Genomic DNA, 18,904 nt, shown 5'->3' with positions numbered 1-18,904 from the left:
ACACATCCAGAAAGATCCACGGACGTTTCAAAAAATGGGATAGGTAGCATACTACTTCAGGCTATAGGAAAGAATTGGAGACCAGAAGCATACACATCAAGGATGATGACAACATCTGAATGTATATATGAAAAGATCAAGAAAGAATGTTTAGGCCTGGTCTATGGACTCAAGAAATTCCACAGTATTGTGAGTGGTCTACCAACATTCACGGCAGAAACAGACTACAAGACAACGATAGCAATAATCAAGAAAAATCTCAGTGAAATGTCACCAAGAATCCAAGGACTGATGATGAAGCTACAACATTATGATTAATTGGTGTACACACCAGGGAAACTTATTGTGTTAGCTGATGCATTATCCAGGGCAACGGAGGAGTCACATGATGGAGTAGTGGCCGGTCAGAGAATTCCAGCCCTCTCCCGAAAAGTTAAAAAAAAACATACAAAGCACAAAGGTATAAGATTAAAATTTACAATAAAGTAAAAATAAAGGTGAGAAGAAAATGGCAGCGAAGAGAGAAAAGTCGAAAACAACGGGAAGAAAAGAGGAAGAAAGAACGTCGGAAGAAGAAGGTGAAGGCCTTACCTGCCCGAAGAGGCCCGCCACGGAGAGAGAAGCCCGTTCCCTCAGGTCAGTGGAAGTCCTGGGCTCGGGACTACAAATATAGCTCACAGAGCCGAGTAAAAGTGTGCAACCGCGGATGAAAAAAAACACACTGACGGGAGGGGGGAGCAGCTGCGGAGTCGATCTCCACAGCTGAGAGAGACACCTGCAACACAGCAGCAGGTGCAGAACACAGACAATAACGACAACAAGAAAGAAGAGGGTAAAAAGAAAACAAGGAAACAACGGATGGTCAACCCAGAGGAAGAAGAAGAAGAAGGACAGAAAGAAATGGAAGAAGAAGAGATGGAAGAAGAAGACAATGGATGTATCTTTTTTTAAAGAATATATGGAATCAGTGAAAGAATGGCAATTACAAGAATTTAATGAGATTAAAAAGAAGAATTAAGAATGCAGAAGAAAAAATGACTGTCAGAGATAGGAAAAAGAGTGGAAAATATGGAAGAATGAGAAATAATTGTAGAAATGGAAGTAGAGAACTTAAAAAAGAAATTAGAAGAATCTAATAAAAAAGTTAAAGAGGCACATGAGCTGTTAGCTCAGAAGATAGATATAATAGAAAACTATAATAGAAGAAATAATATAAAGATAGTGGGCCTTAAGGAAGATGAAGAAGGCAAGAATATGGGAGAATTTATAAAAGATTGGATCCCCAGGGTCCTAGGAAGACCAGAATTACAGGAAGAAATGGAAATAGAGAGGGCACATAGAACTTTAGTCCTGAAACCACAACCGCAGCAAAAACAAAGATCCATTTTAGTAAAATTCTTAAGATATACAACAAGAGAAAATATATTGGATAAAGCAATGAAGAAAATAAGAGAGGTCAAAAAGCCACTGGTCAAAAAAATTTTTTCTATCCAGACATAAGTTTTGAACTCCTGAAGAAGAGGAAGGAGTTCAATACAGCAAAAACAATCTTATGGAAAAAAGGATATAAATTTATGTTAAAGTACCCAGCGGTACTTAAAATAGTTATTCCAGGGCAACAAAACAGACTATTCTCGGATCCAGAGGAAGCAAGAAAATTTGCAGAACAATGACAAAACAAGCAGAGAGATAAAGACATGTAATGAGAGTAAAAATGACCACGAACTATATGTATGTGTGTATAGGGGTATATGTGTGTGTATATATATATATATATATATATATATAGTGTGTATACATGAATGTATCCGTATTTAGAGGAAAATATATAGAGTATACATAAGAATTAATAAGGGAGGGAAAGGGAATAGAGGGAATAAGGAGGGAATTAAAAGCGTGACCTTTGTTACATATGAAAATTGAAATCTTTTCCTGGGGGAGCTGGGTGGGGAGGAGTTACGGTCACTGCAAAATCAGTTGACGTTTGCGAGTGAATTCGCAAATCCAAATGGAGAGGGGAGATGTGGTTGCCCAACAAGGGATAAAGGGCAACTCAGGAGGGGGAGGGGAGAATGGGGTTAAAGAAGTTTTAAATAGGAGAATAAGGAAAATGTTTGATGTTTTAGAAATGTTGTCTTATAAAGTGTTCAAAACAAGAAAGCAGAAATGGATAAGAAGGAAAGGTGATGATGGAGAAACGGAAAGGGAAGATAAACAAAGTATGAAATGGCTATGCTGAACTATATGACTTTAAATATTAACGGAATACATAACCAAATCAAAAGGAAGAAACTGCTAAATTTACTGAAAAAAGAAAAATTGATATAGCATTTGTGCAAGAAACACATTTAACTGAATTGGAGCACAAGAAATTAAAGAGAGATTGGGTAGGACATGTAACAGCAGCGTCGTATAATTCAAAAGCTAGAGGAGTAGCTATATTAATTAGTAAAAATGTACCAATTAAAATAGAAGAGGAAATAATAGATCCAGCAGGGAGATATGTAATGATAAAATGTCAGATATATTCGGAGTTTTGGAATCTACTCAATGTATATTCACCTAACGAAGAAGATCAAAAGTTTATGCAAGATTTTTTTGAAGATAGCAGTTACGCAAGGGAACATATTAATAGGAGGGGATTTCAACCTGAATTTGGATTCAAATATGGACAAAACTGGGAAAAATTAACAGAAAGAACAGAGTAACCAAATTTATAATTAAATCAATGGAAGAAATGCAACTTTTGGATATATGGAGGAAACAACACCCAAAGGAAAAGGAATATTCATATTATTCGGGTAGACATAAAACATACTCAAGAATAGACCTATTTTTGTTATCAGCTCGTATGCAAGATAGAGTAAGAAAAACAGAATATTAAGCTAGAATATTATCGGACCATTCACCCTTGATATTGACAATAGAGTTAGAGGACATCCCTCCAAGAATGTATCGATGGAGATTAAACTCCATGCTACTTAAAAGGCAAGATTTTAGAGAATTAATTGAAAGACAAATTAAAATGTATTTTGAAATAAATACGGAATCAGTGAAAGATAAGTTTATACTATGGGATGCAATGAAAGTGTTCATTAGAGGGCAAATAATAACTTATGTAACCAAGATGAAGAAGGACTATAATCAGGAAACAGAGCAGTTGGAAAGGGAAATGGTAAATATAGAAAAAGAATTAGCAATGAAGGAAGATACAACTAAAAGAAGAGAATTGGCAGATAAAAAAATAAAATATGAAACACTACAAACATATAAGGTGGAGAAGAAAATAATGAAGACAAAACAGAAATATTATGAACTAGGAGAAAAAATGCATAAAATTCTAGCATGGCAGCTTAAGACAGAACAAGCTAAGAAAATGGTATTGGCATCATGGAAAAAAGACAAACAAATCACATATAATCCAACGGAGATCAAGGAAAACTTTAGAGAATTCTATGAACAATTATACCAAACTGAAAACAAAGGGAAAGAAGGGAAAATAGATGAATTTTTAACTAATATTGAACTACCAAAATTACAAATAGAGGAACAAAATAAATTTGCAGAACCATTTGAAATAGTAGAAATACAAGAGATAATAAAAAAATTACCAAATAATAAAACACCAGGAGAGGATGGATTCCCAATAGAATTCTATAAAACATTTAAAGATTTATTAATTCCTCCCCTCCTGGAAGTAATCAACCAGATTGATAAAACACAAAGCTTACCAGATTCATGTAAAACAGCAATAATTACAGTAATACTAAAGCAAGGGAAAGATCCACTCGCACCAGCGTCATATAGACCAATATCATTACTTAACACAGATTATAAGATAATAGCTAAACTATTAGCAAACAGATTAGCAGAGTATGTTCCTAAAATGGTAAATCTAGACCAAACAGGATTTATTAAAAAAAGACGCACAACAGACAATATTTGTAAATTTATTAATTTAATTCATGCAGTAGAAGGGAGTAAAGTGCCAACAGTAGCAGTTGCTTTAGACGCAGAGAAGGCCTTTGACAGAGTAGAATGGAATTATTTATTCAAAATATTGCAAAAATTCAGTTTACCAGAGAAGTATATTAATTGGATTAAAGCATTATATAAGGGGCCATTGGCGAAAGTGACACTAAATGGATATATATCAAAGCAATTTATTTTAAGCAGATCAACAAGGCAGGGATGCCCACTATCACCCTTATTGTTCGCGTTAGCTATAGAACCACTGGCAGAATTGATAAGAACAGAAAATAATATAAAAGGGATAAAAATAAAAGACAAGGAATATAAAATCAGTTTATTTGCGGATGATGTTATAGTATACTTAACAGAACCAGAACTATCATTAAAAGAATTATATAAGAGATTGAAGGAATATGGAGAAGTGTCGGGTTACAAGATTAACGTAAATAAAAGTGAAGCAATGCCAATGAATAATGCGGATTTCTCAAAATTTAAGAAGGAATCACCATTCAGATGGCAAATGCAAGCAATAAAATACCTAGGTATACAAATAAATAAAATTCTCGGCCATCTTTATAAACTCAATTATTATCCACTAATGAAAAAATTACAGGACGATTTAGAGCATTGGAAAGATTTACCATTAACACTAATAGGAAGGATAAACTGTATTAAAATGAACATTTTCCCAAGGATATTATACCTATTTCAGGCATTGCCCATACACTTGACGGAGAAATTCTTCAAGGAGTTAAAGAAAATAATAAGGAAATTTTTATGGAAAGGGGGGGGTGGAAACCGAGGATAGCACTAGATAAATTAACAGAATGGTATAAACAAGGAGGCTTACAACTGCCAAACTTTAAAAATTATTATAGAGCCGCACAATTAAAATACCTATCAGATTTTTATCAAACAAGGGAAAAAACAGATTGGACTAGATTAGAATTAGATAAAATAGGGGAAAAGATACCTGAACACATATTATATAAATGGGATGAAAAATTGGTACAACGTAGGAGTTCTCCAGTATTACATCATCTACTCAATATTTGGAAAAAGATTCATGTAGAAAGGAATAAAACAAATTACCAATTACCAAAACTAATATTGACGCAAAATAAGTTACTCCCTTTTACAATAGATAACCTTTCCTTTAGAGAATGGGAGAATAAAGGGATCAAAAGAATAGAAAATTGTTTTTCAGGAAATAAATTATTATCCTTTGAACAAATGAAAGATAAATACAATATAACTCAAGATACAGTGCTGGCATATTACCAATTGAGATCCTACTTGAAGGACAAATTAGGAAGCAGTCTGAGCTACCAGAGGGAAGTAACTTTGAATATGTGATTACAGATACAATGATAATCAAAAGATTTATAACAAATACGTATATTAAACTGCAAGAAAAGGAGAATGAGGAAACAAATGGTAAAACTAAACAAAAATGGGAACAAGATTTAAATATAAAGATAAAAAAGGAAACATGGGAGAAGTTATGTTCTGGAACGATGAGAAATACAATAAATACGAGGTTATGTATGATACAATATAACTGGATACACAGGCTATACATTACACCTCAAAAGTTAAATAAATGGGACCCAACAGTATCTGACAGATGTTTTCGATGTAAAAAAGAAATGGGAACAACAATTCATGCAATATGGACATGTGAGAAAGTAGAAAAATTTTGGGAAGATCTAAACCAAATATTAAATAAAATTACAGAAAACAATATACCAAAAAATCCAGAGATCTTCCTCCTAAGTAACATAAAAAAGAAAGAATTTGGAATTGATTTGAATGGTGCACAAAAATGATTTGTTAAGATAGCTCTAGCCGTAGCAAAAAAATGTATGATGTCAACCTGGAAATTGGAAGATAATTTGAAAATACAACAATGGTATATAGAAATGAATAAATGTATTCCATTAGAAAAAATAACATATAGTTTAAGAAATAATATTGAAATATTTGAACAAATATGGGAGCCTTACATGAAACAAAATAGAGAAAACCTACCGGGGACATTCACTACCTAAATTAACGAAAGGAGAAGGAAATGAAAAGAATTGACTCACTGGAATTTCTTGTTTATTTTTATTGAATGACAACATTGTTTGACTGGTTTAATGTATCTTAGATTTTGTACTTTAAATGGATGGGGGGGAGGTAGGGAGGGTGGGATGGGAGGAGGGAGGGGGGTGAGAAAATGCACTGTATATATTTGAAAAGGAAAATGTATGTATCATGGTCAATGTGGTTTATGGTGTGAAAAATAAAAAATTTAAAAAAAATCCAGGGCAACCATGTAGAGTGAAGCACACAATGAGAGTTCCACAGAGACAGATGTGAGGCTCCACAAGAATTTGATCACTGAATCTCATCCCATATCTAACATGAAATCCAAGCAGATTCAACTGAAACAGAAGGTCATCAAGAATCTGAATGAAGGATAACCTACAGGTCAATGTCAGCCATACTACAACAACAGAGCTGAGCTGAGTGTTGTCAATGGGTTTCTACTCAGACAGAGCAGAATTGTCATCAATCACTGAGACAAAAGATGCTGAAAAGGGTGCACGAGGGGCACTTTCGAATTGAAAAATGCAAGAGGAGGGCCAGAACTGTTGTTTATTGGCCAGCGATAAATGCTGACATTTGACAGGATGGTTTCAAGCTGTGAGACCACACAAAGCAGGCAAAGGAACCCATGATAATAACTGATGTACCAGCAGGACCATGGCAGAAAGTTGGGACTGATCTATTCCATATAGATGGAAAACATTACTTGCTGGTTATTGATTATCTATTGATCTATCTAGAGATTGTGCTGCTTCCTACCATGTCTGCTGCTTGAGTGATCCAATATATGAAATCGATCTTTGCAAGATATGGAATTCCTCAAATTGTCTTTAGTGACAATGAACCATGCTACAGTTGTAAGGAATTCCATTACTTTGCAAAAGAGTGTGATTTCCAACATACGACTTCAAGTCCTCAGTATCCACAGTCAAACAGCAAAGCAGAGAAAGGCATTCACATAGTTAGGGTGGCTCACTAGACAGTGGCTCAGATCCATATCTCGCTCTTTTGAATTACAGAGCTTCACCGCTTGAACGTGGCATGTCACCCACTAAGCTTCCCACATGTAGAATATGCACTACACTTCCCTACTCTGCAGACCCAAACAAGAACAGAGATGTCGAATGGAAACAAAAGTATTTTCAAGGGAGACAAAAAGCAAACTATGATAAGTCAGTGAGAAGCTTAGGGCCACTGGCACAACAGGACACAATGAGACTCAGAGGATCCAACACTTTGGACAAAAAGGCTACTGTTCTGGGAGAAGTAAATTCAAGATCCAACACTGTCAGAACAGAGGAGGGTCAAATACTGAGGAGGAATTGAAGGAGCCTGCTGAAAATTCCAGATATTGCAAGAACAGATAAATGCCTGTGCAGAAACAGAGAAAACACCACCCATGCTAGATAGTAGTGGACCAGCAGAGCTGACACAAGTACCTGTGTTAAGAAGATCCACATTAGTTGTCAAAGCACCTGACAGACTGAATCTATCAAGAAAAAGAAAGACACATTTCAAAGTTTGTGCTGTTTATGTTCATGCAGTGTTTGTGTTGAACTTTAAATTGAAAGAATACTGTATTAATGTGTCATGTTTGATTTAACATCTCAAGGAAAGGGGATGTAGTATTGGAATGCTACCACCAGGAGGAATTGGAGACAGAGTGTATAGCATCTGGGAAATGTTGCATCTTGGGTAGATGCAAGATCGATGCCTCCACATAAGGTCTGGCATGTGTATGTTCTGTCCTTTGTGCTGTTTGCTTAGTTAATAAATCTAGTTATTTTAAAAAGAACCCGTTTCTTTATTGTCATAAAATGAACATCACAACCACCCTCTGGGAAAAGCAGTTCCTCCTCATTGTCCTAAATTTATTACCCTGAATCTTGAGGTATGCCCCCTAATTCTAGTCTCCCCCACCAATAGAAACATAGACTAACCCTCTCATCTCTGGAATCCACCTGGAGAACGCATTACTTGGCAGATATGATGTGCAGTGTCTTGAAACTGTACTGCTAAAAATGCAGTCTTTCAGATGTGGGGTGAATCAGAATCTGACATAATTTGAAGAACAACTTTCATGCATCTATTCACATCGGTTTCATATCATTCTTCCCAGCTGCCACATCGAGTAAAATGTTTCAGAACTTTCCTCCAGATGTGTACAAGGCTTTATCTGCTGAGCCTCTGGCTGCAAACTTCCATCACTTTTCCATTACTGTACAGGTAAGGTTTAACTTACAGACTGGTAGTTTTTGCAGAGGAAACTCTGCAGTTCCAGAACCAGGATCAAAATACTGTGCAGCTCACTGCGTCCCATCCCATCCATTTAGCCCTAGTTAGATAATCGCATTGTGCTGACTCTAGCAACATTAGAATCAGAATTTATTGTCATGAACATGTCACAAAATTCATTGTTAAATGTTTTAATGAAAAGATGGGTGAATAAGAACAAGCAGATGAAAGATATTGGAGTATTTTGCATCAGTCTGTTAATTAGGTGAAAATATTATTTTTCCACACAAAAGTGTCTGTTAAAGAAATCCAGTGAATTTGTTTAAATATAACCACCCAGAAATATCCTCAAATCCCTCCTTTGTAGAAATCATGTATTTGCTTTATGTGAACTTTAATTTCTTTGCTTTTTCACAGACTTTTCTGGAAAATGAGAAACTAAGTAAATTCTATTCGATCCTGTCCTCTAATACTGACAGAAATGGTGTGCAATTTGTGTCAACTGTGGAGGGTAAGGAGAATAAAACGATTGCTATTATAGAATTAAAATAATTGAAGGAATGATGCTCTGGCACACACTGAACAATTTCCTCATTTATTTAATGTTAATCTGCTGATGAATTGGCCTTCTTTCAAACATAAGGTCAAGTCAAGTTTATTATCAAGTACAGCCTAATGAAACAGCATTCTCTGGTCCTCGGTGCAAAACACACAGATACACAACCAGACATAACACATTTACTGACAAACAATACATATTCAGAACAAGTATTCATAAATAAGTAGATAGATAAATAAATAGATTTGTTTCGTGAATATGAGTCAAGGATGGTTAGTGTGAGCAGTTCCTTTGGTTGTTCACCAGAACAGTTCAGTTAAATCCATTATGAATTTTTCATCATGGCTCATTGTACCTTAGAAACCTCTTCATGGAAGTGGGAGAAAAACATTAGTAGTTGCTTTGAGCCAAAGTCCAAAATGTTGACATTTCTTTTCCTTGCACTGATGCTGCTCAACCCAGTGAGTTCCTCCAGCAGATTGTGTTTAGCTTCAGATCCCAGTGTGTCCTACATGTCTCATTGTAGAAGTGATGGGTTGAAAAGAGTTGTTCATCGAACATGTAGAACTCCGCAAAACAGGAACAGGCCCTTCAGCCCACTGTTTCTGTGCTGACCATGATGCTAATCCTTTCTGTCTGCACTATACTGCATCTCTCTGTCCCTGAACTATTCAGAGATTGTCTTGGCGCCTCTGAAACATTGCTATAATATAGTTTTTTTTTTAACCACATTCACTGGCACCACTCTCTTTGTTTTAAAAAAACTTTGCCTCACAAACTCCTTTCAATTTAAACCAATTTAACATTTCCATGCTGGGAAAAATAATGACCATGTGCCCTATGTACTTCAGTCAGTTCATCCTGCAGCCTCTGACATTCAGAGAAAACAATCTTAGTTTGTCCAATCTCTTCTTAAGGTTAATACTCTCCAATCCAGCGCTTTTTTGCACCCTCTTCCACATCCTTTCTGTAAAGTGATAACCAGAACTGTGTACAATAATCCAAATATGGCTTCACTAGAGTTTTAAACAACTGAAACATGGCTTCCCAAACTTTTCACTCAGTGCCCTATTCAATGAAGGCAAGTACGCTGTATGCATTCTTTGCCACCCTGTCCAGGAACGCAGCTGCATTCAGCAAGTTGTGCATTTCCACCCTAAGCTCCCTCTGCACATGAATGCTCCTAAAGACTCTGCAGCATTCTACCGTAACCTTTCTGTAGAGCTCGTCGAAAGAATCAAAGACTTGTTGATCCAAACCAAGGCTTTTATTAGCAAAGACAGGAGCTCTTCACAGGTGGCCGACCAGTCCGGAATGATCCGACCTGGCTAGGGACACAACCCTTTAAGGCCCAGACAGTAGGCGTGGCTAAGCCAATCGCTGTAAGCACAGTCTAGATACTGTAACTATATACACTACATACATTGGTGATAGATCTGTACTATCACACTTTCCTCTTGCATATGACCACCCAAATGTAACATTTCACAGTGGTCTAGATTAATCATCATCTGCTATTTCTCCATTCAAATTTCCAACTGCTATTTCATTGGACAATCAGCCTCACGATCTAAACTCCACCAAGCTGCAAATTACTTTCAATTCTGTGCCCCATTACATGCCAACATGTTTGTCCATGGCCTCATGGTCCATGACCACCCATAAATTAGAAGAGAAACACTTAATTTTCCAACCAGATGGCATTAACATCGACTTTCCCAGTTTCTGCTAGCCTCCTTGCCGTTCTCCCTCCCTTCCCTTTCCCATTGTCTTCTTTCCTTCACTCTCCATTCACAGAGCCTTCCCTTCTCTCCCTGTTTGCTGATATTCCTTCCTTCCCTTATCCACCTATTACCTCCTGCCTCCAGGTTCAGTAACAGTTGCTACCCCTCTCCCATCAGACTCCTAAGCAGACTCAATCAGAGACTCATTTATGGACTCTTAGTTTGCACATTATTTATTACTAAATATTTTTTTTCTGCATTTGCCCAGCAAGTTTGTTTTCACTTCTTTCTTTGTTTACTTTTCCCTCTTTTGTGTGTGCGTATCTTTTTCTTGACTACAGTTGACACTATCAATAACTGCCTGACCCACAAGGAAAAGAATCTCAGGGTTATATATGATGCCATGTATGTATGCTGATAATAAATCTGAACTTAAACTTAAGCACATAATAATCAAATATGCACATAAATATATAATATAACATGAATATATATATAAATATTTTGGAATAATATACTCGCTTACAGGATACAATTCATCAATCTCACAGCCTGCAGGTAGAAACTACTTCCCTGCCTGGGAGACCTGATTTTGATGCTCTTTCTTGATAGTAGTGGGACTTGCTTATCCCCAGGGATATGCACATCATTATGTAGGAACTTTTAAAAAAAAAATATTTCTCAAACTGTGAATCATATCAACCAAAATATGTACAGACATTGTCCGCTGTTCGTCTTTTCTTAATAAATCCAGTTTGTTCTTGTTTTACTATTTTCGGTACATAGTCGGCCAATCTGTTTGCTAATAATTTCACTATTATCTTATAATCTGAGTTAAGTAGGGATATTAGTCTATATGATGCTGGTATTAATGGATCCTTGCACGTCTTTGGTATTACTGTATTTATTGCTACCTTACATGAGTCTGGCAAATTTTGTGTATCTTCTACCTGATTCATTATTCCAGGAGAGGAGGAATTAATAACTCTTTAAATGTTTTATAAAATTCTATTGGGAATCCATCCTCTCCATGCGTTTTATTGTTCGGCAGCTTTTTTAATATATCCTGTACTTCCTCTATTTCAAATGCTTTTATTAGTTTGCTTTGTTCCTCTTGCAATTTTGGCAGTTTAATTTTAGCTAAAAACTCTTCTATTTTATCATTTTACCCCTCATTCTCAGTTTGGTATAATTGTTCATAAAATTCCTTAAAATTTTCATTAATCTCTGTTGGGTTATATGTAATTTGTTTGTCCTTTTTCCTTGATGCCATTACAGTTGTTTTAGCTTGTTCTGTTATAAGTTGCCAGGCCAATATTTTATGTCTTTTTCTCCCAACTCGTAACACTTTTGCTTTGTTTTCATTATGTTCTTCTCTACCTTGTACATTTGTAATGTTTCATATTTTATTTTTTTGTCCGCCAATTCTCCCTTTTTCTTTATATAGTCCCTTTTCTGTACTTGCTATCTCCATTTCCAGCTGCTCTATTTCCTGATTGTAGTCCTTTTTCATCTTAGTTACATAACTTATTATCTGCCCTCTAATGCCCTCTTTCATTGCATCCCATAGTATAAATTTATCTTTAACCGATTCTGTGTTTATTTCAAAATATGTTTTAATTTGGCATTCAATAAACTCTCTAAACTCCTGCCTTTTAAGTTGCATGGGGTTTAACCTCCATCTCTATGTTCTTGGTGGGATGTCCTCCAGTTCTATTGCTAATAGCAGGGGTGAATGATCTGAAAGTAGTCTAGCTTTATACTCAGTTTTCATGACTCTCCCTTGAACATGAGCCGACAACAAAAACATATCTATCCTTGAGTATGTTTTATGCCTACTCAAATAGTATGAATATTCCTTCTCTTCTGGGTGCTGTCTCCTCCAAATATCCATAAGTTTCATTTCCTGCATTGATTTAACCATAAATTTGGCCACTTTATTCTTTTTGCTTGTCTTTTGTCCAGTTTTATCCAACATTAGATCCAAATTAAGGTTAAAATCCCCTCCTATCAATATATTTCCTTGTGTATCTAAAATCTTCAAAAAATATCTTGCATAAACTTTTGATCCTCATCATTAGGTGCATATATATTGATCAAATTCCAAAATTCTGAATATATCTGACACTTTATAATTACATACCTCCCTGCTGGATCTGTTATTTTCTCCTCTATCTTAATTGGTACATTTTTGTTAACCAATATGGCTACACCTCTAGCTTTTGAATTATATGATGCTGCCGTTACGTGTCCTACCCAGTCTCTCCTTAATTTGTTACATTCCACTTTGGTTAGTTTCCTTCATGAACGCTATATCTATTTTTTTTCTTTTTTCAGTAAATTTAGTAGCCTCTTCCTTTTAATTTGGTTATGTATTCCATTAATGTTTATAGTCATATAGTGGCCATCTTATTATCTTGTTCATACCTCTTTTCCGCCTCCTCACCACCTCATCCCCCTTTTTCCCATTTTTGTCTTTACGTTTCCATTTTTAAACTCAATGTATGACAACACATTTAAAACATGTAATAGTCCAACAATCCCCACAACCAATAACACCTTCACCCAATATGAACCCCCCCCTCTCTGAGTTTCCCCTTCTCCCTCGCCGGGCAACCACAACTCCTCTTTTCATTTGGTTTGCGACCCTGCTCGCAAGCGTTAACTGATTTCGCAGTGACAGTAATTCTCTCTCCCCCAGCCCCCCCTAGAAAATACTTTTAAAAAATACTTATAACAAAGCTCTCTTTTTTTCCCCTTCTTCCTTCCTTCCCTTCTCTTTTTCATCTTTACGTATACATTATTTTTACTTTATATTATTACATCTTTACATATGCTTTATTGCTGGTCTTCTTTCTTGTTACAGCTCTTCATTTCTTCTTCTGTCCTGCTAATGCTCTGTGAATTCTTGTGCTTTCTCCGATCCAAGAATAGCCTGTTTTGTTCCCCAGGTATAAATACTATAAATACTCCCAGATAGTAGAACCTGCTATGTAAGAACCATCTGAAGTAAATAGTATAAATACAAGTCAGATAATGGCCAACTAGATACGAATGGGTAAAGGACATCAAGTACCTTGCCTGTACAGTTAGATAAGGATAAATATGAGGATACAAAAATGCAGATGGATTCATTAAACTGAATAATCTATCTCCATGCCACAAAATGTGATGTAAGTTCCAACTCTGCTGCAGGACACATGGTTGTAGTGTAAAGGAGAACTTTTGGCACATTGGCCTTCAAAAATCAAAGTATTGAATATTGGAATTGAGATGTTAAGGGAAGTTGTACATCATTGCTGAGGCCAAATTTGGAGTATTGTTTGCAGTTTTGGTCACCTAACTACAGGAAGGATATCAATAAGATTGAAAGAGTGCAGAGAAGATTTACAAGGATATGGTTGGGACTTAAGGAACTGCATTTCAAGGAAAGGTTAATAGGTTAGGACTTTTGGGAGTTAGGAGATTTGATAGAGGTATACAAAATTATGAAGGGTGTAGACAGAGTCAATGCAAGCAGGCTTGTTCCACTGAGGTTAGGTGAGACAAGAACTAGAGAACTGTGGGTTAAGGGTGTACTGACAATAACCTCAACAACAGTGCGAGCATAAGACAGCTTTAATAAAAAGACAGCTTTAATAAACTAATATGTACACTAAGAGGTCTTGTCTCTCTGCAAGACAAACCTGGAAGGCTAGACTGTAGCTCTGGACTGTTTTACCCCTGGTGACCTAGTGGTGTAATTACATATCACCACAAAGGGTGAAAGAGGAGGTTTAAAGGGAACATTCAGGGAAACTTCTTCATGCAGAGTGGTGAGTGTGTGAAATGAGCTGCCAGCTGAAGTGGTAAATGCAGGCTTGATTTCAACCTTTAAGAAAAATTTGGATAGGTGCATGGATGGGAGGGGTATGAAAGGCCTGTTTGTTCTATGCTGTAGTGTTCTATGGTTCTATATTCATCTGTCAATTAGACCTTTAAGAACAATCCTTGAGATTAATGGCAATTCTTTTAAAAATTGTCAAATGGACGATTGCTTTCCATCTGTAATGTGGATTATAGCAAACTCAAGAGAATGTTGGGCCAAGCTGAGACACTGTAGGACCTGTTTCTACTTGAAATTCTTATACTTTATAACAAAAGAGTAGCACAGAGGCACAGCTAGTTGCAGCACCCACATTCTGGTGCTTCTTACGGAGAGTTTGGACCTCCTTCTGAGTATGCAATTTATCTCTGGGTTTTCTTCCCCCATTCTAAGGTGTGAAAGTTGATGGAGTAAACAGCCATTACAACTTACCTCTGGTGACGAGACAGAGGGAGTTGAAGGGATCATGCGTGGGGGGGGGGGGGAGGGGGGCGGTGGTTGGTGGGGAGAAGATGAGTGAGAGTAGGATTTGTGCCAAAAGTGCAATTGATGGTTAGCATGGATTTGCTGGGTTTGAGGATCTTGTTTCCATGCTGTATGAAGATAGTCAGTGAGATTTCTTTTCATGACTGTTATCAGAATAAATGTAACAGCTGGTAGCAGTTCGAAATTACAGAATGTCCTGCTTTAAAGGCAGGAGAAATAGAAAATTAGACTAATGTAAATGTTTCTTTCAATTGTCAATCATTCCAGGGATCCATTATCCTTTCTACTGTGTTCAATGGCATCCAGAAGTGATTCGATTTCAGTGGCAGCTGGATATGGCTTTCCCACACTCCCCACATGCGGTTCAAGTTTCCTATCTCCTGGCTGATTTTTTTGTCAATGAAGGTACTTTGTCTGCAGTCAAAAGTGTGAAAAATTTTGAGTTACCAGATTTGAAAGTATAATTTTCCTTTTATACAATGACAAATAATTCAGAGGTGTATGTCAATTGAATTAGCATTGATACTCACATGAATGTTTAAGATGGAGAGAATCTAATCTCCTTGATGTCATGTTCAGTATGTCCAGCATCCCTTCTCAATGTTTCAGTTTGAATAGCTGAACTAATTAAATGGCAGATAAAATATTGTCCATGTTTCCATTAGGTCAATTGGTATTACAAGTGTGGCCCATCCAAACAGGAACATCTCAAGTTTAAAGGTTTATCCATACAAACTTAATAGAGCTTAATTAGAATATTATTATAAATGTTGCCTTAGATCAGCCATTCTCAATGGGGGCCGTTATGCCCCCGCTGAGGCGGCCACAGGACATTTAAAGGTGGCCACAGTCTGAAATCGTAAAATATTGTTGAAGTTTTTTTATGTAGTTGGTAGGAACGAAATATGGAAGAAACCAATTAAACTTGACTGCTTCACAGGGAAGGGGGCACATAATCTTTGAGCAGTGTTCTAAGGGGGGGCATTGCCAAAAAAAGGTGAGAATGGCTGCCTGAGATTAAAGAGAAACAATCATTCAGGGTTTTGTTTTTGAACACAATCTAGTAACCTTTGTGAGTAAAATATGAAAGTCTGCAGGCACCGTGATTGAAGTAAAAACACGATGCTGGAGAAACTCAGCAGGTCAAACAATATACTTTATGTACTTTATATATGGTAAAGATGGCAGCACTACTTGAGCCGCTGTAGTGGTGGCACTGCCACTGGTGCGGACCCACCGGGAGCAAGGGAGCAGAGATACAGCGCTCCCAGAGGATCCAGCCATCTTGTCGACTTCTGTCAGCACCGCACGGACTTTGAGCGGCACGATGAGGGAACTGATGGTGATTTTATTTGAGATCCCGCAAAATCGGAGTCTGCGGCCAAGATAGGGCTGCAGACTGTGGGGAAGCAGAGGACAAGAGCAGGGCACTACAGGTTAGGAAGATCATCCCTGTCTGAGAAGGGGAAGTGGAAGATACGACCCATGGGACTGTGATCACGGAGGTGGACCAGTGAGGAGGTTCTGCAGCTGAAGGACCAGTATAAGAGGCGAGCTACTAGTGACTTGAGGCAAGGAAGCTGCGGGCTGCTGGAAACTGCTGTCGGGAGACTCGCACTGGGCTGCAGACTGCTGGAGACTGGCTCGAACTGGCTGAAGGAGTACCAGGTATCGGAACCAAGATGTGAAGGGGTGCTGAGGGCACTGAAGGGTCCCTAACCATGTCAGAGGTTCAGATCTGGAGCTTGGGTTGCCAATGGATTGCTCTGGGTGGCTGCAGAGGTGGAGAAAGCACTGGAGGCGAATTTACAGACACTCGGTGACTCTTTTGCTTCTCTTTCTTTGGCTGTAAGCCTGACTGTAAGAAATGTAAGAGACACTGAGGCAATTTCTGCCATTGGTGAATCTGTCTGCCTTGCAGCAGGCAAAAAGGAATTTCATGTAATAGAATAATGTTTTTTTTCTACGATGATAAATTGAATCTTTGATCTTGTATTTTATGTAGCAAAAATAAAGATACATAACCAAGATTTCAGGCTTGAGCCCTTCACTTCCCTTCCCACCCCCTACCATTTTATTCAGGTGCCTGCCTACATTTTGCTCATACCTTGATGAATGGCTCAAGACCAAAATGTTGGTAGCGTATCTTTATCTTTGCTACATAAAGTACACTGTTTGACCTGCTGAGTTTCTCCAGCGTTGTGTTTTTACCAGTAACCTTCTTGTTAACTGTGTGGGTCTAGATATTGCAGAAAGCAGATGCCTTTACTGTAATTGTTGGACAATTAAGTATCCTGCTGACGAGCACTTTCAGATGTGAACATTTGATTGAGCTGATGGACTGGAGCTCTCTGTTACCACAGTGCCCTCCTCAGATGTCAACATAATTTCCTGAGTTACTTCCTCTGCTCGTGTTGCCTTCTCAAGTTTAAAAATGAGTCAAGAGATCATCGAGGAGGTCATGCTTCTTGATCACATGATGGCTGACTATACTCAGTTTCTTGTGATCGATTCTCATCTCTGTGGTAAGAATACTGTACCTAATGCTGGACATGGGATCATTATGAATGTGTCCCTGAGTTGAAAGGCCAGTATTTTGATGTACTGCACTCTTGATTTGTTTGCCACTGATGTCTTCATTTCTTTCACAGCCCGGAAGAACTTGCATTATTTCCCAACCCCTGAGGAGGAGAGAGCAGCCCTGATCTATAACTACAACCCACAATATGTACCTACCTCGAGCTACATCCAAGTCTATTTTTTCTAAAGAATTGAAAGCACAGTATTAATTATTGCAATAATTTTGAAAAATATCCACAAATTTACCTTTTGCACCAAACACGTTATTTTCAGCTATTAGTAAAAGCAGAACTTTAATTTATAGATTCAGAACCTGAACTTAAATGTATCTGCATAATGAATATGCCTCGTGGTATTTGATAATTTCTAATATCTTAACTCTGCTATTTCCCCACTATTTTGATAGATCCATTTCATTTCTATGCTGGAATAATTACTTTAATTACATTAATAGCTTTTAATCACTGATTTTGAAGCCCTAGGCATTCTTAGTGTAATCATGAAAAATAGGTGTGGTTATTGTTAAGTGACACCCTGGTCTGATGACCAGCGACAGAGGTGGACTGACACCAAACAGGGTTGAGATGCAGGAAGGAAAGCCTTACCCCTGATTGGCTAATGCCTTACCTCTGCTTCGATGCATTGGTGCTACTGACGGTTTCAACATAGTGCCAAAAGGACTGAGATAAACCTTAAGCACACAGTAAGTATAAATATTGGGCTATTTTCTTTCAAGATTTCCACTTCATGTGTTGTAGTCCTAAGAAGAGGCAGTATGAAATTCTGAACCATTTAGCAAATGCATGATTGTTTCTGAAGGACAGAGTGGATTGCACCATTTTATTCAGCCTATATTTTGCTTTTTTTAAAAAAATTTTTATTTTTCACACCATAAACCACATTGACCATGATACATACAATTTCCTTTTCAAATATATACAGTGTCATTTTCTCCCCCCCTCCTCCCATCCCACCCTCCCTACCTCCCCCACCGTCCTTTTAAAGTACAAAATCTAAGATACATTAAACCAGTCAAACAATGTTGTCATTCAATAAAAATAAACAAGAAATTCCACTGAGTCAATTCTTTTTATTTCCTTCTCCTTTCGTTAATTTAGGTAGTGAATGTCCCCGGTAGGTTTTCTCTATTGTGTTTCATGTAAGGCTCCCATATTTCTTCAAATATTTCAATCTTATTTCTTAAACTATATGTTATTTTTTCTAATGGAATACATTTATTCATTTCTATATACCATTGTTGTATTTTCAAATTATCTTCCAATTTCCAGGTTGACATAATACATTTTTTTGCTACGGCTAGAGCTATCTTAACAAATCTTTTTTGTGCACCATCCAAATCAATTCCAAATTCTTTCTTTTTTATGTTAC

The 18,904-nt window shown here is 37.1% G+C and overlaps 1 protein-coding gene across 2 annotated transcripts in view; it reads left to right on the top strand.

The window, feature by feature from the left end:
• The window catches only part of LOC138754029 (gamma-glutamyl hydrolase), a 36,010-nt gene extending 17,425 nt beyond the window's left edge, over positions 1-18,585 (top strand). For both annotated transcript variants that reach the window (XM_069917764.1, XM_069917763.1), the window contains 4 exons: positions 8,186-8,292; positions 8,719-8,812; positions 15,203-15,340; positions 17,587-18,585. In XM_069917764.1, coding sequence (XP_069773865.1) covers positions 8,186-8,292; positions 8,719-8,812; positions 15,203-15,340; positions 17,587-17,702 — 455 coding nt within the window. In that variant the 3' untranslated portion in view covers positions 17,703-18,585. The remainder of the gene's footprint in view (positions 1-8,185; positions 8,293-8,718; positions 8,813-15,202; positions 15,341-17,586) is intronic.
• Positions 18,586-18,904: the final 319 nt, after the last annotated feature.

This window comes from Narcine bancroftii, chromosome 2 (assembly GCF_036971445.1).
Source record: "Narcine bancroftii isolate sNarBan1 chromosome 2, sNarBan1.hap1, whole genome shotgun sequence".
In the NCBI taxonomy this organism is placed as follows: domain Eukaryota; kingdom Metazoa; phylum Chordata; class Chondrichthyes; order Torpediniformes; family Narcinidae; genus Narcine; species Narcine bancroftii.
Note: the sequence above shows the minus strand (reverse complement) of the source record. Positions and strands in the feature narration are given on the sequence as shown.